This window comes from Pteronotus mesoamericanus, unplaced genomic scaffold (genome assembly GCF_021234165.1).
Source record: "Pteronotus mesoamericanus isolate MK-2021 breed Mesoamerican mustached bat unplaced genomic scaffold, CSHL_Meso_final contig_1201, whole genome shotgun sequence".
NCBI lineage: Eukaryota > Metazoa > Chordata > Mammalia > Chiroptera > Mormoopidae > Pteronotus > Pteronotus mesoamericanus.
In genome coordinates, this window is record NW_026555042.1 from 248,558 (window position 1) to 275,866 (window position 27,309).

At 69.5% G+C, this 27,309-nt stretch overlaps 1 protein-coding gene across 1 annotated transcript in view; it reads right to left on the bottom strand.

Annotated features, from left to right (window-relative positions):
• Nucleotides 1-27,309, bottom strand: part of KNDC1 (kinase non-catalytic C-lobe domain containing 1) — a 39,469-nt gene extending 12,160 nt beyond the window's left edge. The window contains exons 1-17 of the mRNA XM_054585064.1: nt 27,208-27,309; nt 22,052-22,250; nt 21,575-21,633; nt 16,595-16,735; nt 16,121-16,238; nt 14,570-15,222; nt 13,601-13,715; nt 12,850-12,921; nt 12,690-12,751; nt 9,199-9,357; nt 8,014-8,091; nt 7,425-7,518; nt 6,781-6,943; nt 6,035-6,711; nt 5,662-5,806; nt 4,916-5,016; nt 4,116-4,522 (exon numbers count right to left, since the gene is read on the bottom strand). Coding sequence (XP_054441039.1) covers nt 4,116-4,522; nt 4,916-5,016; nt 5,662-5,806; nt 6,035-6,711; nt 6,781-6,943; nt 7,425-7,518; nt 8,014-8,091; nt 9,199-9,357; nt 12,690-12,751; nt 12,850-12,921; nt 13,601-13,715; nt 14,570-15,222; nt 16,121-16,238; nt 16,595-16,735; nt 21,575-21,633; nt 22,052-22,250; nt 27,208-27,309 — 3,345 coding nt within the window. The remainder of the gene's footprint in view (nt 1-4,115; nt 4,523-4,915; nt 5,017-5,661; nt 5,807-6,034; nt 6,712-6,780; nt 6,944-7,424; nt 7,519-8,013; nt 8,092-9,198; nt 9,358-12,689; nt 12,752-12,849; nt 12,922-13,600; nt 13,716-14,569; nt 15,223-16,120; nt 16,239-16,594; nt 16,736-21,574; nt 21,634-22,051; nt 22,251-27,207) is intronic.

The following is a 27,309-nucleotide window of genomic DNA, read 5'->3' on the forward strand; positions in this document are numbered from 1 at the left end:
GCCCGGTTGTTGAGGAGCGAGGAGAACAAGCAGGAAGGGAGCCGGCAGAGCCAGGAGTCAGAGGGGGAGGGAGGCCCAAAGCGGGGTGCGCTCACCCAGCCGCTGGACACAGAGCCCAACGGTGGGCGAAGGCAACCAGGCGTCCGTGTGGCTGGGCACCAGGAGACACGGCCGCGGCCCCAGCAGGCACGCCTCAGCCCACATGGGAAGACCAGCACGCGCGCACCCTCGGCGCCCCCCGCGCCCCGCCACCCCCCCCCCCGCCCCGTGCCTGGGCCGGTTCTGCACGTGCTGTTTGGGGCTGTGAATGAGAAACGCGCCCACTGGTGTTTTACACCCTTTGTGCTGTGAAGCCCACGCAGCAGGTTCCCAAGGAGAAACGTGGAACGGGCCCTGGCTGGTGGCCTCCCAGCCCACGCCCGAGGCAGAGGGCCCAGGAAACTCACCTGCCTGCACTCAGGTTCCAGGAGAGACATCTTCCCAGGTGAGCAAGAAAAAGGGGACAAGAAGTCACTGCTGGCTGTCTGCGCCCCACCCCCCCCCCCGGCGTTTCCCCCAAATTGCCCGCCTCCTGCACACTGTCCCCACCAGGACCACCCGCAGGGAAGTCGGGCTCAGCGCGGCTCCCCGGGCCGGCTTGTCTAGGGTGGCGTTTCAGAGACCGGAGGCCCCGGGGTCCTGGCCCCAGGCTCACGCCCAGGAGGAGCAGACGTGACCGCAGCAGAGTCCTTGACCCGGGCTGGCCTCAGTCCATGTTCAGGAACAGTCTGAGGGACAGGCAGGGGTGCCGGGCGCCCCGGGAGGACACAGGTTGGGGAGGCCCATCCGCCCAGACCAGGCAGCCGGCAGGGAACCCAAGGGCACCCCTGTCCCCACGCTGCCCACACAGACGTGAGCGCCCCAGCAAGGCCGACCCTGGCCGTGGCCTGGCCGCTCGGCGCCCCGCCCTTCCCTGTGGTTCCTGTCGGCGGCGGGCACCCCGCCCCCTCTCCCGGCCCCGGTCAGCAGGGCTCCGTCTCCGCGGGCAGCTGCAGTCCGTGTGGCAGCACAGCAGTGCGGGGGGGGTGGGGCACCCAGGCTCGGAGCCGAGGGCACGGCGCCCGGCCCCGGCCTCCGGCCACAGGGCAGCCCTTGTCTGCCCCTTGTTGTTCCTCCACTCACTGAAAAGTGTTTTTTCTGGGCTTTTTGTACAGTGACAAAATATACAGGATATAAAGTTGACGGTTTTAACCACTTTCTGTCCTGCGGTTTGGTGGCGTCAGGTACACAGAGTGGTGCAGCCGCCACCGCCCCCACTCCCACCCCCAGAGCTTCCTCGTCTCCCCAGACACTCACTGCCCCTGCCTCCCTCCCGCCTCTGCCTCTGGGGCCCTGGCACCTCCAGGGGCCTCGGGGCGTGGGCCCACCCAGCCCGCGTCCTCTGCCAGCTCCCTGAGCCCACGGCCCCTGGGCCCCTCCGGCAGCAGCAGGGGTCAGGGATTCCTGCCGTGTGGTCTGAGGGTCGAGCGATATGCCATGGGGTGGGGGGACCACACCTGGCTTATCCTTGCACCCCCGGGCTGCTTGACCTTTGGGCGACCTAAACCAGTGCTGCTGTAAACGCAGGGGCGGTGCCTGTGGGTGTCCCCGCCCTCAGGCCTTCCGGTCTCTGCCCAGCAGCGGCAGCTGCCCCAGCTTTCCCTCCCGCCAGAGCGCGCATGGTTCCCATCCCTCCACGTCCTTGCTGACACCTGCCATTGTCCTTCTGGAAATTTTAATTTTTATACGAGCCACCAGAGTGGGGACAAAGTGGCGTCTCGCGGTTTCGATGTGCTTTTCTTCCCTAATGACACACGGTGGAGCATGTGTTCATGTGCGGTTTAGCCATTTGTGTGTTTCCTTTGCGGGAACGTCTGCTGAGGTCCTTTCCTCGTGTTTTCGCCTGGGCGTCTGTTTTGCTGCCGCTGAGTCTGGGAGCCGTGGGCATGTTTCGTATTAAATGCTGATCAGATACGTGACTTGCAGATGCTTCCGCCCACCCGTCCTTCCGCGCACAGACGCTCTGCAAGTCAGTGAAGTCCCGCGTGTTTTTACTCCTGTTGCCTGTGTGTCTGTCAAACGCCAGAAATCAGTGCCAATCCGGCGTCGTGAACCTTCCCCGTTTTCTTCCGAGAGTTTTAAAGTTTCAGCCCTTGTGCACAGGCCTCTGATTTTTTGGCTAATTTCTGCGTGTCGGCGTCCGGTTCTCCCAGCTCTGCTGTGGGGAGTGGCGCGCCCGCGCCCGCGCCCCCGCCCCGGCCGGCAGTTGTGGCCGCCTAGTCTGGCCACAGCCGCGGGGGCTTGTTTCCGAGCTCCCTGTCCGACCCTCGGCCCGTGTCGACGCCGGGCCAGTGCCGCCCGGGCTCGGCTGCAGCAGCTCCGGGCCAACGTTGGCGCTGGGAGCCTGCGCCCTCTGACCCCATTCTGCCCCACGGCTGTTGGGTTATTCGGGGTTCCCTGAGATTCATCATGAACGCTGGGATGGGTTTTCATCTTTCTGTACACGGTCCCTGGGCACCTGTCCCGTTTTACTTCAATTGCCTGCATCTGTGCGGCGCCCGGACACCGGTTTCATACACTGGGTTAGACTCCAGTGCTGCGGCATGTCTTCTGCTGGTCAAGCACTGCAGCTGTGGCCACTGGGGGCTCCTCGGTGGCCGCGAGACCTCTCATGCTCCGGCTCGCCTGGCGGCTTCCCAGGGCAGCCCCAGATCTGCCGCTCTCCGAGGGGCCTGGCTCCTTTGACTGGAGGCCGCTGTGCCTGGCCAGACCCGGCCCCGGCGGCGGCTGCTAGGCCGTCGCTGCTTCTGGGCCGTGGGCCAAATGAACTAGGACACGTGGGTGTGCGGTTAGGCAAACCGCTGGTCCTCCACCGCCTTGCGTCAGCGCCTGGAACAGTTGCTGCCCACGGCCCCCGGGGACCCTCCAGCGTAAGGACAGCCCCGTCCGGGGAGGGTGTGACTCGCGTCGGTCACCAGGCCCGCTCGCCCTGGACGTCACGCGCGGCAGCTGCCACCTGTGCCCCCCTCTGCCCCTCACCCTCCCGAGCCTCAGCTCTCCCGTGGCGGGAGGCGGCAGTGCCGCCTGCTGCGCTGGCCTCTGCCGCTCGCAGTCGGCTGTTTCCCGCTCCTGGGAAAGGCCACACCAGACGAGGACACCCGGCGGTTCCGAGCAGGTGGCAGTGAGAGCGCGGGAGTGGGCGCCAGCGAGCGGGAGGAAGCGGAACGTGTCCAGCCGGGAGCGTCCCCGCCGCCCCCGGGCTGAGCTCCGGACTCCAGCACAGTAACCTCGGGTCTCGGGGGCTCTGTACGCCGCACCCCTGCCCGGGGCACCCAGCACGGGGGCCAGGCCGCCTTCCTCCCCAGGGCCCCGCGGGAGGCCCCAGTTCCCCACCCCGCGCCCCGCACACGCCGCCGGGCCCGCGGTCTCGAGGGCCGCGACCCGCAGGCTGGGGCCCCGCCTCCCACGCAGCCTGGAGCCCCGCCCCGCGAACACGTGACATGCGAGAGCGGAGCAGGGCCTGGGTCTCTTCCGGGCTGGGGTTGAGTGACAGGCAGGGCGGGCAGCGGACGGGAGAAGCACCGGGGAAGCCCGGAAGGCGCCGCAGGCCGGGAGGCGCGTTTGCTTGGCTGGCGGCCCAGAGGCCGGACGGCGGACCGGCTCCCTCCTGTCCGCCGCCCGGGGACTACGGGGCCCGGCCAGGTGGGCGCGGGCCTGGCTGAACTGACCGCCACAGCAGGTGCTTCTCAAAGGCATGCTGCCCAGGGCCCAGAGCCCCGAGGGCCGACCGGGCAAGGGGGCTGCACCTGCCAGAGCCAGAGCCAGAGCCACCCGAGCTTGCCAGGTGGGGGGCGGCCGCCTGCCAGCTGTCTCCTGGCGACCACGCGTTCTGCTGGCGGGGACGGAAGAGCCATTTCCTGCCTGATAACGGGGAGGGCATGTGCCGACGAGTCCAGGGACGGTGCCCTGGCCAGCGTGGGGGGCACGGGGGGGCAGGGCACCAGGAGTGGGGTGCCCAGGGAGGGGCCCCGTGCCCTGTGAGGCTGGGACCCGCTGGGCCAGGGCCCCCCCGCAGAGGACGGAGGCCCAGCACTCACCAGACTGGAGGCGTCGGGGGCCCCGCCGGCCTTCCGCCCGCCCAGCTCCCTCACGTAGTTGTGGATGTCGGTGCCGAAGCAGTCGGCCTCGTAGAAGGCGCTGCTCCAGCCGGGGCTGCAGCTCTGGAACTCGGCCGGGCCTGGGCTCATAGCCGGGCCCCCCTTCTCGGGCCCGGCCAGCCGCGCCATGGCCTCCACGTCCGAGGCCCCTCTGGCCGGCTCTGCGCCCACCACCGGCCGCCGGTCCTCTCCGGCCTCGGGCAGGTGCTCCCTCTCGGCTTTCACTGACGTCTGAGGCCGGAATCCCACCTCCAAGTTCCCTCGGGACAGCTCGTCTGAGTCAACCTCGGACAGCGAGGGGGGCGGGCACAGGGGCCTGCTGCCGCGAGTGGCCGGCGTGTCCTCCCCTGGAGAGAGGAAAGAGGGTCGGGGGCAGCGGCCGCAGGTCACGCAGGGAGTCCGCTGTGAGCCGTTTACAGAGAGGCTGCGTGCACGCAGTTGGGGACGCGAGGCCCTTTGGGGTGGCCCGGTGGCCCCGCGTCTGCTCTAGAGGGTCCACGGGGTCTGGGACAGGGTCTTAAATACACAGGAACCTTGGCTTGCGTGCAAACAGACAGACACAATAGAGCCTGTCTGTCTGTCTGTGGAGGGAAGGTCAGAGCAGGTGAGGGGCCCCAAGGTCACCTGGGTGCCCGCGGGACACACCCCTCACAGTGTGGACGCCAGGGAGGTGGACAGAGGGGCCAAGAGAAACCTGCCGTGGGAAGCCCCCCGCCCCTGGCACCCCCCCCCCCCCGTACCTGCTTCCTGCAGCGCGGGCCGGTGGCTGGAGGGCGAGCAGCCGCTGGGTGTGCCGGCCCGGCCGCTGGCCTCGGGCTGTGATGCTGCCTCCTCCGAAGCGCTGCCACCAGAGAGGAGGACGCGCAGCTCCGGGGCCCGTCCCCATACCGCCCCCAACTCCACAGGTCCCCTCTGCACCGCCTTCCGAAGGGACCCCCCGCGTGCCAGGCGCCCCCTGCACCGTGACTGCGCAGTGTGACCAGGGGGGCCACTGCGCGGGCTCTGAAGCAGCTGCCCCGCCCACGCCCACGCTTCCAGCAATGACCCGACTGGCCGCCGCGGGCCCCCCTGGCAGGGCACACGGGCCCTTAGGCAGAGGCTCCCTGTGCCTCCAGGTCTGGTCCCAGACGTCTGTCCCAGTGCCACAAAAGCGCGCGGTCTGGGGATGCAGCGCACAGCGCACGCACCTCACCAAGTGCTTGTGGAGGGGGCAGGGGGCGGGGGGCAGACGCTGTTCCCTGAAGGAGCCTCCCTCTGGGGTCCTGGTCATCGGCCTCCTGCAGCCAGTCAGAGGTTTCCCTCCTGCCCCTTGGGGCCCCGCAGGCCCCCTCTCCCTCCCTGAAGGGGCCAGGTGCTGGAGCAGGGGCTGGGCACACGGTGGGTGCCCCCAGGAGAGGGGCCCTGGGCGGGGAGGTGCATGCCGGGCGGGAGGGGAGTGTGGCTGGCGCACCGCGGGTCGGCCCCAGGGGCCCAGGAGGGCGCTCACCCCTTGGGGGGCGGCGCCGGCCCGTTCACCACTTGGAAAAGACTCTGCAGCAGCCTCTCCCCCCAGTAGAGGTCACAGAACTTCTCGGCGACAGCCCCGCAGAAGGTGGCGTAGGTGAGGTCCCTCAGGGCGTGGATGTACTCCCCTGGGTGCACAGGGACGGGCGAGTTACAACGTGGGGGGCTGCCTCCGGCCCCGCCTTCTGCAGAACCAGGCTGGCCGGGGGCGGGCAGCTGGGCGCGGGGGCCCTCTCGGCTGCCAGCGGTCCCTGGGGGGCCCGGCGCTGTCGCCTGCTGCGGACGGGGGAGCCGGCCCCTCTGTGGCGACTGAAGCCCCTTGCGTGGCCCCCCGCCCCGCGTCCCGGGCGCGGTACCCATGATCAGCGCCTCCAGCCCGTTGCCCAGGTAGCCATCGAAGGCGAACTCCTCCTGGATGAGGCGCGTGGCCTCCTGCAGGGATGGGCAGGCCACGCTCTTCGGGGCGGGCGAGGCGTCCGCCCCTGGTGGACGCAGCTTGCGGTCTGCCGGCCGGGGTCGCTCGGGGAGACTGTCTGGGGCGCCCCTGGGGCCGCCTGGACTCATGTCGGCCCGGGAGGGGCTGAGGGGGATGGACGGGGGGCCCTGGGGCTCCTGGCTGGGGCCCTTGGCGGCCCTGCTCCTGGGTGGCTTGGCTGGGGGGAGCGGGCCCTGGGGGGCTGCGGCGGGCCCTGGGGTGCGGGGCCCGAGGCCACTGGAAGATTGTCCAGGTGCGACCGGCTCCTGCGCCTTTGGGGGTGGGGCTGGGGCAGAGGATGGGGGCATCACTGATGAGGCAGGAGCTGGGGGGCAGGCGCCCCCCGAGGCCAACCCCCTTGGCACCAATGCTCCGGAGGGTCCTGGGGCTGGGCCCCCTGACCCGGGACCAGGCGCCAGCTGGTCAGGCGTCTCCAAGCTGGTGGCCACGGCCTGGCCCTCAGGAGCCTTCTTCCCGTCCACGTCCCCGTCCACATCTCGCCTGCCTTTCGTCGGCTCTGGCCCCTCTGCCGGCCCTGAGGACCCGGCAGGCGCGTCCCTGTGAGCAGAGGGGCGCTCAGGAGGGGCTCCCGGACGCATCCGGCTCCCGGCCACACCTGCCGCTCACCTGGCCACACCGGCTCCTGGCGCGAGGACGATGGGCCTGAAGGGCGTGGCTGGGGAGGCGAAAGCCACGGGCAGCTCCACGGGCCCCTCGCGGCCGGCGGGCAGGGCGGGCACAGGCCCCTGCACGGCCGTGAGTCTGGCGTCGCTGCCAACCTGCACGGCGCCTGGGACAAACTTGGGGTGAGCGCACGGAGGCGGGGGGCGGGGCCGGGGCCTCCGGGCCAGGCTGCGGTGATTCCTCCGGCCACGAGGGGGCGCTGGGCCCCTTCCGCGTGTCTCCGAGGGCGCCCGGGCGTCCCGGCCCCCGGGGAAAGGAGACGCGGTGGAGAGCGGCCAAGCCAGGGCCGCTGGCGCTGCGGGGGAGGGCTGGAGCGGCGGAAACCCCCATGGGCGGGCGCCGCGGAGACGGCACAGTCGGCTCCGAGGAGGGGACACGGGGCAGGACGAGAACTAGGAGCGGCCGTGAGGACGTCGGGGGTGGGGGGTGGGGGGCGGGGCCGCTGCTCTGGCGGCTGGTGACAAGGGGGAGAACTGGGGGCCGAGGGGGAGTGGGCTGGTCGGGGTCCCCGCAGCGCGCAGGTGCAGTGTCCCGCGCTGGCGGACAGCAGGGCCCCGGGGTGGGGTGGGCGGCCCCAGGGCACCCACCTGAGCTGGGCCTGGGGTTGGGCGCTGTGCCGGGGGTCAGTTCCAGCGCCGGAAATGCGTTTTGGAGGCTGATGGTCTCCTCCTCCTGGTCGACCTGGGACAGAAGGACACAGCGCGCGGGGCGGTGACGCCAGAGGCCCAGCACGCTCGGCCGCGGCCGAGTCTCAGAGCCCGGCCTGCTTCTCCTCGGGGCGGGAGCCCTTGCGCCCCAGTTCAGCAAAGTTTGGCAGGTTTCTAGGGCGCGGGGAGTAGGCACCCTCGGAGGCCCTGGTGGGCGGAGCGTGCCTGTCTGCTGAACGGGGGCCCCTGCGTGGCCGCCCGGGCCGCTGCCCAGGAAGCCGACAGGAGCGTGTGTAAGCGACGCGGCTACCGGAGGGTCGGAGGGCAGGACTCCGGGGGTGCCCCTGCCCAGCCCTGGGTCAGCAGGGCCAGGGCGTGGGGCTGCCGCTCACGACGACGGGAAGGCTGAGGAGAACGTCACGTCGGAGTCACCCCCCTCCGCACAATAAACGGTGGAACGAGACCTCCCTCCCCGGGGCCCCAGGACGTCCGGGGGCTCGTGCCTGCGCCGTGGACGTGGCCGCCGCACCTTGCAGGTCGACGCCCTCAGGTGGGCTAGAATCTTCCTGCTGTCCATTCCTCGCTGAAGGAGGTAACTGCCACACACCTGGAAGCAAGGACACAGGCCACACGTCCAGCGCGCGGCGAGGCAGGCGGCACAGCCACCGGCCCCACGCCAGGCCAGGCAGGCAGGCAGGAGCCCACCGGCGCACGTGGGGCACCCGCAGCTTCTCCACGGGAAGTCCGGCCGCCCGGGGCGGCGTCGGCCCCCGCAAACCTAGCGCGGTCACTGTCCTCCCGGCACGGCCTCAGCGGAGTGAAAACTGGACAGGAGGGGCTGCGGCCTCGCCCCACGCTGCCCTGCAGAGAATCGCCCCACACAGGGGGGCAGCGGACGTCGGTGCTGAGGCAGGGGTTCAGGGACACACGGCTGCCCCAATGCCCCTTGAGAAACGGCGAGAAAGGGCGAGGTTGCAGAACCATCGCCAGGGGGGCCGAAGCACCGAGCTCGCACCCCCCAACCCACCGCCCCGAGCTCAGCCTGGAAGGGAATGGGGCCCTGGTAACTACAGGAAAGGGGGCTTGACGCGGGCGAGCCAAGCCCGAGGGACTGGGACGGGCAGAGGTCCTCGTGGGGCAAATGCTGGCGTGGCCCCAGTCCCAGGCACTCAGCGAGTGTCTGTCCCTTGTCCTGAGTCTCTGCAGGACGAGACGCTTCCCCTTCATTCAGCTACGCGCCCCATGAGCTCAAACGCTCGCGACCGGGAGGCAGACGGTCCCTGAGCCCAGGCTGCAGCCCCAGAGCCGGCCCCTCTCCCGGTCCACACGTGGCTCCTCCCCCAGGGGTCCCGCAGCTCTGGGTCAGGGAAACCACCACGCCGCCCCTGCACTTGTCACTTGGAAGGAGGGTCAGGACCCGGTCCTGCGGCCCCACCCCCAGCCTGCACAGGGCGAGGAGGGAAGGACTTGGGGGCATGCGGGAGTCAGGTGCAGGGTGCTTGGCTCCTCCCCGGAGGGGCCTGAGACCGGGGTCCAGGCTGGCCCCAGGGCAGCCCCTGCCCACTCTCTGAGGGGGATGTTGGGGGGGCGGGCCCTCCACAGAGGAAGCCCATGCCCTCCCGGCCCAACCCTCACTTTTCCTGGAAGCCGCGCCCACCCCCCCTTCCCTGTGGGCACTGCCCGGCCCTCCAGCCTGCAGGGCCCAAGCACATACCTTGATGGCCTCGGCCACCGACGGCCGCTCCTGGGCGCTGCGCCTGGCCATTTCCAGCAGGAGGGTCTTGAGCCTGCGTGGCAGGGCCAGCTTGTGGTCGCGGGGGACACTGAACTTGGCCGCTGTCCACAGCACTGCGGCCACACAGTACACCGAGGCCTGGGGAGGGGAGACGCCGGCCATGCTCAGCAGACTGTCCCCGACCCCGTCCCCACCGAGCTGCCCTAGCTGGGGCCCAGAGGCGCCTCCTTGGGGCCCGGAGCCTCCCGGGCCCAGGGCCGTGCTGGACAGGCGCCCACGGCCCCTGACACCCGGGGCGAGCCGGCCAGTCGGCGCCCGAGGCCACGAGCCCGACCCGGGGCTGTGCTGCCAAGCGGGTAACACCAGCTCTCTGAACACAAACGCTCGGCTGCACACGTGAGTCTGCTCTGAATGCGCTGGTGTCGAGCAGGGGGCACACAGGTTATTCGCAAAGACACACGCACCCTGATGCTCAGGGCGGCGGCATTCACGGCGGCCGAGACGTGGAGGCACCGCGGCGCCTCCGGCAGAGGGCTGGGCGCAGACGCTGCGGCGAGTGCACGCCATGACCCCCACTCGGCCGTGAGCAGGGACGACGCGCTGCCCTTTGCGGCCACGTGGAGGGCTCGCGAGGACGTCATGCTACGTGGAGGAAGTCAGCAGGAAAAGCTAAGCCGCATGATCTCACTCATCTGCGGGACCGAAACTCCCAGCGTGCAGTGGTTCCGGGGGGCACGCGGGTGGCGGGCGCACACACGGCGTGCGGGGCGGGCCACGGAGGGGTGCCCTGAGGCCTATGGGGCCTGGCAGACCCAGGCCGCCCGATACGCTCCTAAGCCAAAAGGACGTGTCGCACACAGTTTAAAATTAACAAAGGGTATCGTCTGCCTTTTCTGTAAGTTCCACACAGCGATCGATTCTCGGGGGTTCGCACAGGCGGAGCTGCTCTCACCGGGCACCGGGCACCGGCAGGGCGCTGCGCGGACGCCTCTCGAGCACGAAGGTCTGCTGCCTGTGTGGCCCTCGCCGCCTCCGTATTGTGAGACGCCAGCCAATGTCCCCACGGGCTGCCGCGCGGTCGCTCCCCGCAGCGCTGAGGGCGGGTCCGGCCGCCCCGCGTCCTCGCCGGCCTCCGGGGCTCTGCGGGCCTGGGTCTTCGGCGGCCTGACAGCAGCGCCCGGGCGCCTCGCTGGTGGGCGCCTTGCTGGTGGGCGCTTCCTGGCGGCCCCGAGGCGCTGGGCACCTCCAGAGGCTCCCCCGCCGCGTGGCCGCTTCTCAGGTGAGGTGTCTCTGCAGAACTTCCGTCCCTTTCCCTGGGTCGTTTGTTTCCTTACTGTTGACCCGTAAGGGTCCTTCGTAGGTCTGGGACACGGGCACGTTGAGAGGCGTGTTTGCGAGTGCTGCCCCCGGTCCGTGGCCTCCTGTCTTCTCCGTGTCCTGACAGCACCGTCCGTCGGCAGCAGTGCGCGCGGACCTCGCTTCCAGCGTGGCCGGGACACGCTCACGGCCCAGGGCTTTCAGAGTCTTGCACTTCACATGTAGGACTGTGATCAGTTTCGAGTCCGTTTTTGTGGAGGGGGAAGGCCCGTGTACAGACTGTTCCTTCCGCGCGGGGACGTCCCGCTGCCCCAGCAGCGCTTCTCCAAGAGGCTGCGTCCGTCCGTTGCGTTGCCGCCGCCCCCTTGTCGAAGATCACAGCTGACGGTGCGCGTGCGGGTCTATTTCTGGACTTTCTCCTTTGTCCCACAGGCCTTGTTGTCCAGTCCGTTGCCACGGCCACACTGTCCCGATCACCGTGGCTTCACGGCGAGACCCGAGGTGGGGGCTGAGCCCTGCGACTTCGCTCTTCTCCTTCCGCAGAGTCGGCTGCCCTGGGGGTTCTGCCTCCGTGCACCTTCGGGGTCAGTCTGTCAGCGCCCACAAAATAACGTGCTGGGATTGTGATTGGGCTGCAGCTGAATCTGCAGGTCAAGTCGGGAGGAACTGACCTCTTGACCATGTTGAGTCTCCCTGTCCGTGAACATGGAACATGTATCTCCGTTTATTTTGATCTTTGTGTGTTTTTTTTAATCGGAATCTTGTAGCTTCTCTCATGCAGACCTTGTACGTGTTTTGTTAGGCTTACACGGTGAGTTTTGGGGTGCCAACGTAAACGGTATGGGTTCTAATTTCAAACCCTACCTGTTCTCGGTGGGTGTGTAGGAGGGTGTTGACTTCTGCGTGTTGCCCTTGCACCGCGGGGCTTCGCTGCGATTGCTCAGGAGCTCCAGGGTTTCTGTTGATTCTCCGGGATTTTTCTGGAGACAGCCTTGCCACCGGTGAAGAGAGCCTGTTTTCTTCCTTCCTTTCCGGTCTGCGGGCCGCTCACTTCCTGTTCCTGACCTGCTCGGTTTGCCAGGACGCCCAGCACATCGTGGGAGGGAGCCCCCCACCTTTCCCCGGCCTGTGGGGGAAACCCCTCATTTCTCACCGCGAATCATTTTCCGGAGGTTTTCATAGGTGTTCTTTATCCAGGTGAGGATGCTCTCCCCGATTCCTGGTTTGCTGAGTTTTTATCGTGAACGGGTAATGGATTTTGTCGAGCTGCAGGCATCTACTGATGTAAACATACGGTTCTCCGTTGGTCGGCCGATGTGATGGCTGACGCGCAGACTTTCGGCTGCCGAGCCAGCCTTCCGTACGTGGAATGAACCCCATGCGGCCGGCCTTGAACTTTGCTGAAGTGCATTTATCTGTGTATCCTCTTGTGGGTGAATTTATGGACTGTGTTTCTGGAGTCACGCCCAAGGCCTCTGCCCGGCCCTCCGTCCCAAAGGTTCTCTTTAGTGTCTTTCATCAGCATGTTGTAGTTTCCGTCATAGGTCCTGTACCTGCTTTGTTAGACCTACGTCTACGTATTTCATGTTTTAGAGTGATGTTAAACGTAATATAGTTTGAATTTTGGTGTTCACACGTTCACTGCTGATGTTTGGAACTACAACGGATCCTTCTGAATGTTTATCATACACCCTGTGGCCTTTCAGAACTCACTTCCAAGTTCTAGGAGTTTCTTGGTAGCTTCCTTGGGGTACCTAGGGCTTTCCTATGTAGAAAATTGCCCCCTGCCAACAGCATTGTTTCCTCCTCCCGGGCCCTGGGGCTGTTCTCCTGCCCTTCCCACATGCCTGCTGGACAGCACCAGGCGAGTGGGGGCGTGGCAGGGGGCCTGTGCCCGGGGCCCTCAGGGTGCACGGCCAGAGCCAGGCCGGCCGGGGGGGCGCTGCCCTGGTCAGGCTGAGCGGGGGTTTGGACCCACGTGCTGCACGGGGCTGCCCGAGCTGGCCCCTTGCTCCCCTCAGGCACTCTGGACAAAAGGGGGTGGCATCGCCGGTGGGGTGGGGGGCCGGGTGCGACGGGGCGGGGGGGCGGGAAGGGATGGGGGGCCGGGTGGGACGGGGCGGGGGGGCTGGAAGGGATGGGGGGCCGGGTACCTTTTCAGTCACCAGCTTCTGCTCTGCAACCTCAGGGGCCAGGAAGAAGGAGTTGGATGTGCCTATGAGAGAGAAAACCCCAAACCCAGCTGAGCTCTCCTCTCCGCTCGGCGGCAGAGGCGGGGACACGGCCGGGGGGCGCCCTCGCCCGCGGACCCACCGTCGGCAGCGGGGGCCCCGAAGAGCACAGCCCCGTCCTCGGCCACCAGCACGGAGTCCGGACACAGGCAGGCTGCAGCGGAGGGCGGGTCAGGCAGCGGGTTCGCTGCAGGGGCCTGCGCCCCCGGGGCCTGCAGCGGTGCCGTCGGGGGGCAGCCCCCTCGCCACCCCAAGGGCCCCTGGGTCAACCCTGGGGACGCAAGGGCACGGGGTCCCTCGCTGGTGGAGCAGCGGGCACTGGCCGGCCACCTCCATTCCCCGGAGGCGCCAGGCAGACGGCGAGGGGACAGGACAGGGCCCCCGGGCCACGCCCCCCCCACGCCGCCTGCTGGGCCCAGGAGGCAGGAAACAAAGAAGAGCCAAAGGAAGAGGAGGGCAATGGGGGGTGCGGCCCACACGCGGCACCCCCAGTAGGGCCCTGCGCAGGCTGGGGGCCCGACGGGACCCCAAAGACCTGGGACCCTGAGACTCGAGAGGGACCGGAGGGCTGGGTTGGTCGCCCCCCCATCACGTGCGGATGCCGCCGAGGGCGCGGGCCCAGCACACTGGCCTGGGGGCCGCGAAGCAGAGTGACGTCTGAGCCCCCCGGGCCACGTCCCCCCCGTGGGACAGCGCCTCCCTGCTCAGAGGCCTGCTGCCCTGACCGCCCGTCCGGAGGCGGGAGCAGGCGCCCCCGGGCTCCCCGGCCCACGGGGGACGCTGTGTCCCCCCGGCCCGCGGGGCTGGACGCGGAACCGCAGAGCAAGCGTCACCTGGGTGCTGGCGGGGGGCGCGCAGGGCGCTGAGGCAGGCGTGGGCCAGGGCCCAGAGCTCGTACTCCTTGAAGGGCCGGCCCAGCTTGGACAGCAGGTCCTGCAGGGAGACGCCCTGGGGGAGCGACAGGCGGGAGCCACTTCAGACACGCGATGGGCCTCCCACGCGGCCCTCCCGACAGCTGGGACACAGCGTCCCCACGTCAAGACAGCAGGTGCCGGGGGGCGCAGAGACGCGGCCCTGCGCCCGGGCCGGGCGTGCGAAAGAGGGGGGCGCCGAGGGGCCCCGCAACCCGCTCCTGGGCGTCCGCCCCTCCTGCCGTTGGCAACAGGCAGGAAGTGGCGCGGCAGCGGCCGTGGACGGCGGACGGCTACGGAAAACACGCCGGGCGGACGCCGGGCTCAGCGGGGCCAGCGCCTCCGGGGCCGGGGGCGCGGGCTCTCCCCCCCCCGGGCCTGGCCTCCAGGAGTCGGGCGGCCGAGCCCCACCTGGCGCGGGCAGCGGGGCCTCCAGGGCAACCTTGTTTTACGGTCACCGCACTGTTCGTGTAAATCACCCTCCTCAGGCGTGTCAGGACATGAGCGAAAATGTGAACCACGGGCTCTGCCCCCGTCGTGGGCCGACGAAGCCTGTGGGAAGTGAGCTGTCGGCGCGGCCCCGTGGGCCGCGGGGCCAGGCCAGGGGCTGCCCCTGAACACGCCGGGTGTGGGCCACCGGCACCCAGGCGGCTCTGTCCCGGGAGCTGACGGGACACGGAGCTTCAGAGAGTGACTTGCTGGGAGCCGAGCAGAACAGCGTGCTCGGCCGGGCTCTGCCCAGCGTCCACGGCCGCAGGGGGCCCCTCCGAGTGCCTGCAGGGACGCTAGGCAGACCCCCGGCCCCCGGAACAGGCTTCCGACAGAGTCCCCGCCCCTCACTGCCGACTCCCGGCCACAAGCCACACGCCATGCGGAACACACGGCACCCACCTGCTCGGCGGCCGCGCCTCCCGGCTCCCCGGCTCTTTCTGCAGCCTTCCCGTCGGCCCCCGGGGCCCGGCCTGCATCCTCGGTGTCCTCAGCGTGGGGCGGGCGGCGCTGCGTCACGGGGCCCTGGCCGGGCGCCTCGGTCTCCCCGTCCCCACTGGGACCCGCCCCTCGAGCCCCTTCCTGCTGGGGTTCGGGCTCCTGCCCCGGCTGCAGCCTGGTCTTGGGCTGGGCCTTGAAGCCGGCAAGGCTGTTTTTCCCTTCAGGGACGGCCTTCCTGAGGTCCGGCGGGAAGAAGTCAGACGCGGGCAGCTGGTTTTTCAGGCCGGTCAGCGGCAGGCCGAGGGCGCTGACCTCGGGGCCGTCGGGCAGCAGCCGGGGGACCGTCTGCACCTTCCGCAGGCGGCCCCTCTCTGCGGGGCGCTGGGCCTCCAGGATGAGGCTGGCCAGCCCCTCCCGGCGGTGGCTCTCTCCGTTTCTCACGGGCGGCGACAGTGGGCGCTTGCAGGGCAGGGCCCGGGGGTCGCAGGCCGGGGTCTGCGGCCGGCCCTGGGGGGTGAGCAGGGCCTCCGGGCCAGGGCTGAGCTCCCCCGGCTGCCTCCTGGGCCCTGGGCCCCTGGGAGCCGGTCTCCCCCTCCAGGCACTCTCGCTGACCTCTGGACAGAAGCAGACGGGTTGGACCTCTGGCGGGGGGTGCAGCCCAGGATGGCCCCCCCGCCCTCAGCCCCCGCCCCCACCAGCCACGGCTCCCTCTGGAGCGACTCCTGAAAGACCTGGCCCCCCAGGACACGCCTTCGCCGCCTCGTTAATCACATAATCCCGGCTAATTAACCGGCAGCCGGTCCCCGGGGGCCTGGCCGGCTCCCCGCAGGGGCGCCTCAGCCCCGTCTAATCATCTCAGCCAAAAAGCACATCGCATTCCGTCACGGGGATTCAGGCGCGATTCCCCACAGGAAGCCCTGCCCGCCCCGGCGGCAGCCTCCGCAGCTCTGTCTCCCTGGGAACCGCCAGGCACAGGGCCCCCCCGCGGGGACTCCTTCCTGCGCTTGGCACTCGCGGGCCCTGGCCACAGGCAGCCCTCGCCCTCCCACTGCCCCTCCCCCCGCAGGCCCCGGGCAGGGCAGAGGCTGGCGTTTGTTCACAACGTGATCGGAGGTGCCCGGCCCCACGCGAGCTGCGGAAACCCAGGCGCCGCAGCAGCAGCGGGCGTGGCGCGGGGCAGTGATGGGCCCTCCGAGACGGCGGAAGCGGCTGCCCCCCTCCCTGGCCAGGCTGGGCGCCAGCCCCACGCCCGGCCGTTCCTCAGCACCACCCCGGCGCTCAGCCCTGCTGGCCCCGCGTCTGCAGGCTGAGTCTCTCGCGTGTCCATGTGCAAGTGGGGTTGGGTGTGCGTGGGTGTGCGGGGCTTGGGGGTGAGGGTGCGGTATAAATAGGTGTGGCCACGCTTGCACCGGCTGTTTGTGTGCGTGACCGTGCGAGTGACCGGCGTTGACGTTTGTGCACATTCACGTGGGTGCAGGCGCGGGGGCGTGGGCGTGCGCGCGGCGCGCTCACCTTGGAACGCCCCGAAGGACTCGATGGAGAGCACCCTCCTCCCGGCGGCCGAGAGGCTGCGGCACAGGCGGCAGGAGGAGGCCAGCTGCATCTTCTCCTCGCACAGCGCGATGACGCTCTGCACACACGTGCGCGCGTCACACGGGCCCGCCCCCTCGCCCCGTCTCCGGCGTAAGAGGGCAACGCGTCCGGGATGACAGGAAACCGGGACTATTTAGCCCATGAGAATTGGAAGCCGCGCAGCTTCTTTGCAAAACGTGTAAAAAACCAAGTTATCGTTGACACAAAATGCGAAGCCGTCAAACCCCAGGGAGGGGCCGGGCAGGGGGACAGGTGGGCCCCGTGCGTGTGCGTGCGGCATGCGTGTGTGTGGGGCACGTGTGAGCGTGCGTGCCCTCGGCTGCGAGGCATCGGGCCACAGGGCAGGGGTCAGGGCTCAGCCCTGGGGGAAGCGAGGGGCAGCCCCCGCGTTACCTCGAGGTCCGGCCGGTCCCTAGGGTCCTCCGCCTGCATCTGGTCCAGCAGTGCCTCCAGGTCATGGCTCAGCCTGGGCTCCGGCTCCGCCACGTACTCGAGGGCGGCCTTCAGCGTGGCCCCCAGGGAGTAGATGTGCGCCTGCCGCACCAGAGAGCTGTGAGCGCAACGCGTCCCCCCCGCGGCCGCCGCTCCCCAGGCCTGGCCTGTGTTCTGGGGGGCCACGCCTGCTCCTACAGCCGCCTCCCCAGCGCAGAGGCTGAGCCACGCCCAGGAGCGCGGGGCTGCGCGGTCCCCGGACCCCCTGCCCCGATGGCCCCGCGGCCCCACAGGCAGAGCTGCTTGGCTGCTTTCTGTGCTCTATTCATTAACAAGCAGGTGTGAGCCAGGGGAAAGACAGGTCCTCTGACCTTGAAAGTCGGGGTACACGAGAGTGCGGGCTCCTTGGCCTGAGCGTGCAGGGACAGGCAGCGTGGGGCGCACGGCGCTGCCCACAACACGCGGGCGGGGCCCCTGTTGCCCCACTTTGCCACCAGGAAGCGGAACCCAGAGAGGTTCAGAAACTCGCCCGGGGCCACGCAGCAGGCGCGGGCATGAGCCCTGGGCTGTGTGGCTCTGGGAGGCAGGTCACGCCACGCACGGTGGAAGCCGGGCCCTGAACCGCAGGCAGGCCCCTGGCCACCCTGCCCGGGGGTCCCCGCCCCGGCTCAGCCCCGCACTCCTGGCCCTTGGTGCCCGTGGCCCACGGTCACGCGCCCTCCGGGGCCAGACCCAGCGTGGCTGCGGGGGGGCCCGGCGGCCGGCTCTGTCCCGGGGTGGCCTCGTCGCACGGCCGGGGGCTCCGTCCCCGCGGCGGGTCGCTGGGCCTGGGCCCAGCCGGGGCGGCCGCGCGGTCTCGTGCCGCTCGCCGGTGTGCGGCCACGAACGAGGCGGGACCCGTGTCCACCCCGCTCACCGCTTTGATTTCCCCCCTTCGTGCCCTTTCACGGCCCTGCCTGCTTGGGGGCTCTGGGCCCTGGTCTGTGCGTCACGTGTTTGCTCCGTCTGCTCACATGTCTTGTGACGTGCAGAGATTTTAATGTTTAATTTGCGAAATCAGATAATTTTCTTCAGTAGATTCCTAGAAGGCCCTTCCCCACCCGAAGACGATAAAAACAGCTTTCTACTTCTAGTATTTTTAAAACCTGTCAGCTTCTAGAGCTTGAATCCACCTGAAATCTGTGTGCACGCTGGACACTGGCCTCTGAGGAGCCACTCCCAGGCCCCCGCCCGGCGCCGGCCGCCCCTCCTCCCGCCGTGGGGCCTGCTGCCCCCGCCCCGCCCCTCCTCCCGGCTCTGCTGCTTGGGCGGCCTCAGGACGCACCTTCCTCAGCTTCTCTTACCCAAGAGGGTGTTTTCTCCTCATTTGGCAGATGAGAAAAAACAAATATAGCGTTGCCCATTCTCACCCAAAAAACAAACCAAAAACAGTTGGGATTTTATTCTGACTACACGAACGTTGCAGAATTTGGGAAGGACCCTTCGATGTCTTACAAAATAAAATAAATACCGAGGGCCTCAGCAAGATGGTCGAGTCGGGCGTCGCCAGGCGGCACCCCCTCGGACCCGTGTGGCATCTGGCCGTGGACAAAACGCCCTGGTGGCGGCTGTGGCGCCCGCACCCGTGGGGGGACGCAGTGCGGGGGGCGCCCCCGGGCGGCAGGTGGGGGCAGAGGGGCCTGGGTCTGCTCGTGGGCCGTTCGTCTGGACTGACGGGTAAACACAGGGCAGGCGAGATCAGAAGCAAAAGAAGACACGTCACCACCAGTACCGCAAAGACACGAAGGATCGTAGGAGACACGGTGAGCAACAGACGCAGGCACACTGGGCAACCCAGGAAAAACAGATTCATTCCTAGAAACAAACGACGTAGCAGGGCGGCATCATGAGGGCAGGGACGAGCCAACGGACCTTCAGTGGGGAGGGGCCTGAGCCACTCCTGAAACCCTCCCAACCGAGGGAGCCCGGGACCGGGCGGCCTCCTGGTGAGTTCTGCCGGTCGTGTAAGGAAGACTCAATACCAGTCCTCCTTCAGTTCCTCCAAACACATGCAGCACGGGGAGCCCTTCCAACCTCATCGTACAAGGCCGGCGTCACCACGCTACCCAAGCCAGGCTGGGCTGTGACAACAAAAAGGGACCAATATCCTCGACAGTTGCAAGTGTATCGATTCTCAACAAAATGTTAGCAAACCAGATTCAAGCGTATGTTAGAAAGATCCTACGTGGCCGAGTGGGGTTCGCCCCAGGGGCACGAGGCTGGGCCGCGTCCGCGAATCCACCACCGTGACACATCCTGCGACCGAGCGAAAGACGAAAGCCACGTGACCATCTCGACAGATGCAGGCAAGCACCTGACGACATCCAACGTCCTTCCGTGACGAAAGCTCTCCGCAGACGGGCATCAGACGGCGTGAAGCGCAACGTCCGAAAGGCCCCAGACAGCAGGCCCGCAGCGGACGGCGCCCCGGGGCGGAGCGCAGGAGGTCTGCCCCCCGAGACCAGCTGCAGCCGCACACCGTGCACACCCCCGCCCGCCCGCGTGGGCCGCGCCCGCCAGGGAAGCCGGGCGAGGAGCAGACGCGGTCCTCCTGGGAGGCGATGAGCTAGGACTGCCTGCCTGCCTGTTCAACGACACGGCCTTACGTGGAGAAGGCCCTGAACGCCCTCCGCCCGCCCCGCCCCCTGTCCGAACGAACCGCTGGATTCAGTAAAACTTCAGAACGCAAAGTCAGTGTGTGGCGAAATACCTGAAAAAGAAATAAACAAAACAGTTCCATTCACAACAGCATCAATGCAGTAACAAGCACCCAAAGGAAGAACAGGTAAGCGGGACCACGTCAACCTGAGAAGCTTCTGCACAGAGAAACAACAACGAAACCGAAAGCCTGCGGAATGGAAGAACAGGCTCGCCCACAGGTGTCTCCTGGGCAGTTAACATCCGAAAGCTGTAAGGGACTCTCCCGGCTCAACCGCAGCAGAACAACCTGGTTCAAAAACGGGCAGAGGGGCTGAGTAGATATCCTTCCGCAGAGGCCGGCGGGCGGCCAGCAGGCCCGTGAAAAGATGCTCCGCGTCACGCAGCGTCGGGGAGACGCAGAGCCACGCCACGCGGAGCTGCCACCTCCCCCCGGGCAGACCGGCTGTCCTCAAAAGGAGGAGAGACAAGTGCGCGCGGGGACGTGGGGAAAGGGGACCCTCGCGCACCATGGTGGGGGCATGGAGTGGGTGGCCACTGTGGACAGCAGGGTGGGGGCTCCTCAGAAAGGTGAAAACGGGGCCACCTTGGGACGCAGGGATTCCACTTCTGGGCACCGACCCAGAGGGAAGGACATCACCGCCTCGAAGAGACGGGCGCGCCCATGGCCCCCGCGGCAGCATGTGAGTGGCCAGCAGGTGAGAACGGCCTGACCGCTTGTCCCCGGGTGAGTGGACAGAGCCCTCGTGGTGGCCACGCACACCGGGGGAGGCTGCTCGGCCCCGAGGAAGGAGCAGGGCCCTGCAGGGCATCGTACTAAGTGACGGCCGTCGGCCAGGGAAAAGCACAGGCTGTGTGACGCCCGCAGACGTGGAACCTGGAAAAGCCGAACCCCCGGGACAGCGGGAAGGAGGTCGCCTGGGGGAGGGGCGGGCAAACCGCCAGGCTTCGGCCGGGGGCGCGCAGTTCCAGTGCCAGGATGAGCCGGCCCTCGGCGTGCCGGCCGTCGGGCGGGGCCGGGCGCGCACAGCGCTGCACCGGACCCTCCGACGCGGGCCCCCGGGCTCTGCGGGCGACCTGGCCCCCACAGGGCTGGCCACAGGCTCCCTGGGCCGCGGGCGAGCTGCGCCGCTTCACCTGGGCCGTGCGAAGGAGTCCCCGGGAAAACATCAAAGGAAGTCCCGGAACATCTCCTGCAGTGTGGCGCCATTTCATCAGGTTACAAACAGCGCAAGTGCTTTTCGGAATCTGCCTGGTGAGTTACGGATGGAGGGACGTGCGGGGGAGGTGCCGGTCGCTGGGGCGGGGGTGGCGCCAGGGACACAGGACGCCAGTGCTGCCGGCACGTCCGGGCTGGCTCCCCGCGCCAGCAACGCCGCACAGACAGAAAGAGGTCGGTGCAGGGAGCGGGGAGGGGACCTGGCACAGCGAAGGTTTTGGGGGCTCGCACGGGACGGCCCCAAAGCCCCCAGACCGGCGGCAGGGCGCGCCCGCGACCCGCGACCCCCGGCCCACGGAGCTGGGCCGCCGCCGCCCGGGGCAGGGCCCAGGACCGGCTTGTTTTCAAGTAGAAGCGAGCACAGCGGGGCCCACCCGAGACTTCTCATGGGGTTAAAAGCGGAAACGCATGTCTCTGAGCCAACGGGCTTTTCCCAGGAAGATTTCTGAGTCTGGAATTCCTTGTTTCTTTATCGACGACGGAGTTATTTGTCACCTTAGGGGCCTCTGGGTGCCATGGGGACAGAAACCACGGGCGCTGGTTTCCATGGCCACTGCCCACTGTGGGCCGGAGCCCAGCACAGCCCTTTGCGGACAGATGTGCGGACGGACGGACGGACAGAGGGCCCTGCCGTGCTGCACGGCGCGTGCGGGGCAGCCCTGCGGCCGGGGGACGAGGGGCCGCGGCCGCAGCCTGTGCGCGACCTCCAGGGTGAGCCCGGGCGGCTGCCGGCCCCGCGTGAACCCGCGGGGCCTCGGAGACGCGACAGTTCCTGCCACCACTGCTAGTTTCAGGCTCTTTTAAAGGGTTAAATACAGAAAATTCACGCTCTGGAAAGCGTGTTTTCAACTGTAAAGACGACGACGCGTCCACACACCACGGCGCCCCCGGGGCCCGAGCTGCCGGTGGGGGTGACGGGGGGGCAGCCGTGCAGGGACACCCCGGCCGCGCAGGCCCTGCCGACGCCCTTTCCCAGCCGCCCTCGGCGGCTGCCCGCCCACGAAGGCTCGCCCGCCGCCACCTACCTCAAAGGTGTTCCCGGTCACGTCAAACTCCGGGGGGACAAAGGCACCCTCGGGGTCGTCTGGGGGAGGAAAGGGATGACGCTGCGATCAGACGCCCCCGCGGGGCCCCCGTGGCGGGGGGGAGGGGCAGGCCCCAGCCCCAGCTCCCTGGGGGCCAGGGCTGCCCCCTGCCCGTTCTGTGTCCTGGTCCCTGAGGGAGCGGAAGCCATCGCCTTCCTGGCAAGGGTGGGAAGGTGGCTCCAAAGAGGAAGGACAGGCACTGCCTTCCTCAAGGAGGGAGGTGACGGTGCCAGGCACCCCCGTGGAGCCCTCCCGGGGGCGGGGCCCCAGGGCCAGCACCAGGCTGTCCTCGCTGCCGGCAGGCCCCGCCCCCTGCCCCCTGCCCCCAGTCCTTCGAGGGGGCTCAGCGACGGGGCTGCGGGGACCTGCGCCCACCCACGGCCCGAGCCCCGGGGGGCAGGTCCCACCGGGCCTCACCGCTGAGCTGCTCCATGAAGCACACGTTGCCGCTGGTGTTGAAGGCCAGGGTGTCGGGCGAGATGCAGAGCGTCCGGAAGAGGGCTGAGTGGGCGACGCTCCGCATGGACAGGCTGCACTCCAGGCACACGGCCCAGGCCTCCTGCTCGCTGAGGCCGCCGTCCCGCAGGGAGAGGATGTCGGCCAGGGACACGTTCTCCTGCCAACACAGGCCAGGCTGACGCGGGCCCGGGACGGGCCCTCGGCCCCGGGAGCCCGGCCCCCGCGCCACGGCCGGCCCCCGCGGCGCTGCTGCGTCTGGGTCAGGGCGAGGCTCTCGGCGAGGTCTTAAGACGACAGCAGAACGTCGCCCGCTCTTTCCCGGGTGTCAGCGGCCCCAGCGCGTCTGGCGAGAAGGCGAGGTGCCGCTGGGCCCCAGGCCTTGGTCCCTGCGGTGCCAGGGCTGGGCCGCCCGCTGGCCCCGACAGTGCTGACCACGCACAGCCCGGCACGCGGAGGGGGTGGGACACTGGAGCGGGGACCGGGCGGCTCCGGGAAGACGCAGCTGCGCCCAGGGCGCCAGCGACAGGCTGACGCGCGCGGGCCCACAGCACAGCCACGGGACACGCAGCAACACGCACGTGGCCCGCTGGCTGCGGAGCTCGCGCTGGGCAGGCCACACGGCGGGCACGGGTCGCCCCGCAGGTCCGAGCGGCTCCTGACCCTGCGAGAGGCCAGCTGCGGCCGTGTCACCAACGTGCACGCGCCGGCGCACAGGCCAGCACACCGTCACGTGCACGGAACACCCCCGTGCACACGCACACTCACGGGCACGCCAGCACGTACCTGCACACACGCTGACACAGCCTCACACACACATCGGGCACCGAGGACCTCAGCCCGGCCCTGCGCGCCCCGGTGCCCCGTGTCTGGGCCGCCCGGTCCCCAGGAGGGAGGGGCCGAGCCCCGGACTCCGCGCCCCGCCCCGCCACAGGGCTCCTAGGGCGGCCCTCCCAGCACAGACGGGCCGCCGGGCCCCAGGAGGCACCTCGCACCCGTCCTGAATGTCCCCCGCTGCGTGGCGAGGACCCCGTCCCCGGGACAGAAGGGGCAGGAGGCTTAACCCCCGAAAGGACGGGAGAACAGGGACCGGGGTGCATGTTGGCTACCGCTCAGGGGTCGGCCGAGGGGGTGGTGGGAGTGGGCTCGGGGGGCCCGGCGGAGCCCCTCCCCCGGCGCTGCCAGCTCTGTCTGGGGGGGCAGCGGGGATGAGGGAGGGCGGCCCGTGGGAGCCGGCTCAGGGCGCGGCCGCAGGGACACGCGGCTCCACGAGCTGACAGCCCCAGTGGTTCCGGACACGCGTCCCTGTGAGGCAGGTGCTGGGGGTGTCCAAGGAGAGGCCAGGACAAGCAGCGGAGCCCGCGACTGGGGTAGGGGGTGGGGGGCCCAGAAACCCCGGGTCCTGCCTCCAGCCGCCGAGTCCCGAGGGTCGCGGCTAACAGGTCTTTCTGATCGGGCTCGGCGGGGGCCTCGCGGCGACGCCCGCGGGCTGGGTCCGGGAGCCCCGGCCCCGTGCGCACGCATGCATGTGGCAAACACGTGTGCAGGCACACGGGCGTCCCGCACATACCCTCCCATAGCACGCAACAGACGTGCACACACACACGGGTGAGGCGCAGGCGAATACACAGCCCACGTGGCCGGCAGCCCCTGCTCACACCGCACGTGGCGGGCGCGCGGCCGAGGGGGGAGCGCGGGCCGGCCGTGCCCACGGGGGCGACCCCTGGGCCGCTGCTCGGCTCCCCGCTCAGGCCCTGGCCCTGCCCCGTAGCCCCAGCCCCCGTTCGGGGGGGGCAGCTAACTGGGCTTCTCTGCGTGATTTTATGGGGCGACATCCTCAGGTCCTGAGCCATTGCTCCTGTGGGGCTGAGCCCCGAGACCCAGCGGCCCCAGCAGGACGGCGTGCCGGCCCGGACGGAGCCCCGGGGCGCTGCGGGCTCCCCAAGACGGGGCTCCAGATCCCTGGGACCATGGGGCCTCGCGCCGTACCCCTCGCCGCCCTCGCACAGCAGTGCCTGGGTGGGGCATGCGATCGGCGTGGGGGAGGGGCCCCTGAGTCCTGCTCCTTGCGGGGCAGGGAAGAGCGGTCTCCATGCTGCAGCTGGGCAGGAGGGCGGCCCATCCCGGCTGGGAGGTGGGGCCTGTGGGGGCTGCTCCCCAGGGCGGCCCCGGGGGCGGGCAGGGCCGGCTTTCTGCCCAGGGCTGCGTCTGGTCGCAGCAAAGACAGACTGAGCCAGGGCTCCGTGGGGACCCAGGAGGGTTGGGACGGGGGCCTGCCAACACAAACCCTGGTTGCCGCTGGGGTTTGCCCACCACCCCAGGCCTGTCGGGGGGTCCCTCCAGCTGCCAGACGCCCAGGCCTGGGGGGTGCTGCACAGGGCCCTGCGGGGGCTGCCTGCTTGCACCGAAGAGCCCCCCAACTCGTAACTGTGACCCCATGCGGAACTCTCCTTGGTTCTCAGCCACCGGCTGCTCCGAGCGCATTTCCAGGTGTCGTGTGGCCCCTCTAGGGCCCAGTGGGAGTGTCCCCCATTCTCAGGGCTCCGCGCCGTGCGCTCCTCTGGACAATGACGAGGCCCCGCCTGCCTTCGGATCCCCGAGCCCGGCCCCTGCCCGGCTGCCCACGGGGGCTGGGAGGTTCTCGCGGAGCTGGGGACAGAGACCGACGCTCCCCACCCCTCAGGGGGGTCTGGGGGCCAGGGGACGGCCTGCCCCGCCCCCATGCCCACACCAGCGCGCCCCCTGCTGTCCAGGCCGGCCCGCCCTGCCGCCCCACGGTCCCCCGATGGCCAGCGTCCCGCCTGACCGGCTGCCCCGCCTGCTCCTGACGCCCTGTCCTTGGCTCGGGTGTGGTGCCGCCTGCTGGGGACCAGCGGCCACTGGGCGGCCACCTCCAGGGCCGTGCTGGGCGGTGCCAGCCCCTCACCGCGTGCCCCGGGGCCTCCGGCAGAGCTCCCCCACGCGTCGGCGCCCACAGGGCGCACACCAGCGCGGGAGTCCTCCACACAGAACGCCAAGCTGTTTTCTAGAGACCGCTCCCCGCTCCCCTGCCCTGGGCCCCCAGCAGGCAGGGAGGGAGGGCCGCCGCCCGGCCCTCTGGGGCCCGCCCACCTGGCTCCGTGGAGGGGCAGTCACAGCGGGCGGGTTTTCTATGCCTGTGACAGGGATGTCCCATGTGTATGTCTTCACACGCTCACGGGCTCTTCGGGTTTTCTCGGGGGACACTGGGGTGGGACACCCAGGGGCCGTGGGGGTCCACGAGATTCTATTTCCTGACCTCACTGTACAATCCATTGTGGTAGCGGGCACGCTCCTGTGCCCCGTGAGGCTTGTTCCTGCCCTGGGTCTGGTGCCTGCTGCCCCTGCCCAGGGGGCGGCCGTGTCACCGCCGGGCCGGCTCCCTGGGCTCTGTCAGGACGCCTGCCCAGGCCACGTGCAGCCGGCCCCTCCCTCGCCTGCACGGACGGCTTTCCGGAGGCCACCTCACCAGGTGTCGCTGTGGCAGGCAGAGTCAGGCGCCCCGACGAGACCGAGAACCGTTGCGCCAACCCCGCTGAGTCGGGGGGTGCAGGGGAGCTGCTGCGCCCTCGGGCCCGGCCGGGGTCTCTCCAGAGGCGAGAGAGGTCGGAAGAGCCCCTGGGACCTTCCCGCCGGCCGCTTGGCAGTGGGACAGCGGGGACGTCCTGCGTCCCCTGGAGGCCTCGGTCCCGGGACAGAGGGCAGCCCGGCCCCGGGTGCCGTGCACAGAGGGGGCCCCGGGCGCCTCCCGCGAGAAGGTGCCGGGACGCGGTGGGAGGGCAGACCAAGGCCGGGGGCAGCTCTGGGTCCGGCCCTGGCTCCGGCCCTGGCTCCGCGGCCCCCGTGCTGCTCGGGCGCCAGGCCCGGAGGAGGCCGTGAGCGTGGGCGGCTCGCTCTGCGCCTGCGGCTCCGCTCAGGACACACCTTCCCACAGGTGCCCTGGAACGCATCCCGGGGGCTGTGCCGGCCGCATCAAAGCCACGGAGATACGCAAGGGTTTATTTATTCCCTTGCCTCTCTTCTCCGCAGCTTCCGTCACCAAATCCAGGTCACCGTGGGGGAAGGGGGGGCAGCTCCGGCCCCCGGGCACTGGCTCAGCAGTCCCTCGGGCCAGCAGCGGCTTCCTGAGACAGACTGCTGCCCAGAAGAGCTGAGCTCCTTCAGCCTGAGCCCTGGGGGCTGGGGGCCTGGGTGCTGCAGCCCCACTGGGGGTGAGCCCCCTCTCCACCCAGGAGGCACCAGCCAGCCTGGCTCACCCGACGGGCACCCGCAGGGTCTCCACCGGCACCAGCCGCGCAGAGGGAAGGCGGCCAACTGGCTGCACGGCGCCGGCCCTCACCAGTGAGCAGGGAAGCCCAGGGCCCCCGTGCAGGCCCTGAAGCCGCGAGAGATGCGAGGGTCTCCCTGGGAGTGGCTGTGCTCCTGGGGTCACCTCTCGGCCAGAAGGGCCTGGCTCGTTCACAGCCATGGAGTTCACTGCTTTGACCCAGAGCCCGTGGGGACACTGCAGGGCCTCAGGGACCGACCCAGGCCAAGTGAGCGCTGGTCCGTCTGCAGCGGTCACAGGGATCCGAGGAGGTTAATGGCCAGAAACCCATGCGACAGGGACCCCTGTGCATCCGGGGGGCTCACTCGGGATCTGCGCGAGGGCCCTGCCCCGGGAGCCCGACGCAACCCCAGTCCTGACGCCGCCCCCAGCTGGTCTGCAGTCCGGCCCGGCCCAGCTGGGCTCGGCCAGCACCTCCTGCCGACGAGGACCCGGCGTTCAGGCCGCCAGGAGCGCCCCCACAGGCCGCCGCCCAGCCCCTGGCGATGGGAGCCCGCTCCTCGCAGAGCCTCAACTTCGGTGACGGCCCACCCACAGCTGTCCCGGCGGCATTCGGGGGCCCGGCCCCCAACAGGAGAAAACGTTTGAGGCCGGCAGGCAGCGGGGCGGGGGCGGCGCGGGGGGGGGGGGCAGTGAGACCAGCCAGCGATCCTCCTGCAGCCAAGACCTGGCCCAGCGGCAGGAGCCTGGGGGTCGGAGAGGCCCTCCCCGGGACTCTCCACGGACCCCTCCGCCGGGAGGGTGGGGGGCCCACCGTAGGGCCGGGACTCACCTCGTCCTCGGGCAGAGTGGGGAGCGGCTCGAAGTCGTAGAAGTCGAGGTCCTTGCCGTCTTCCTCGTAAAAATCCGCCGCGGCCGGCTCCATGGCCTGCAT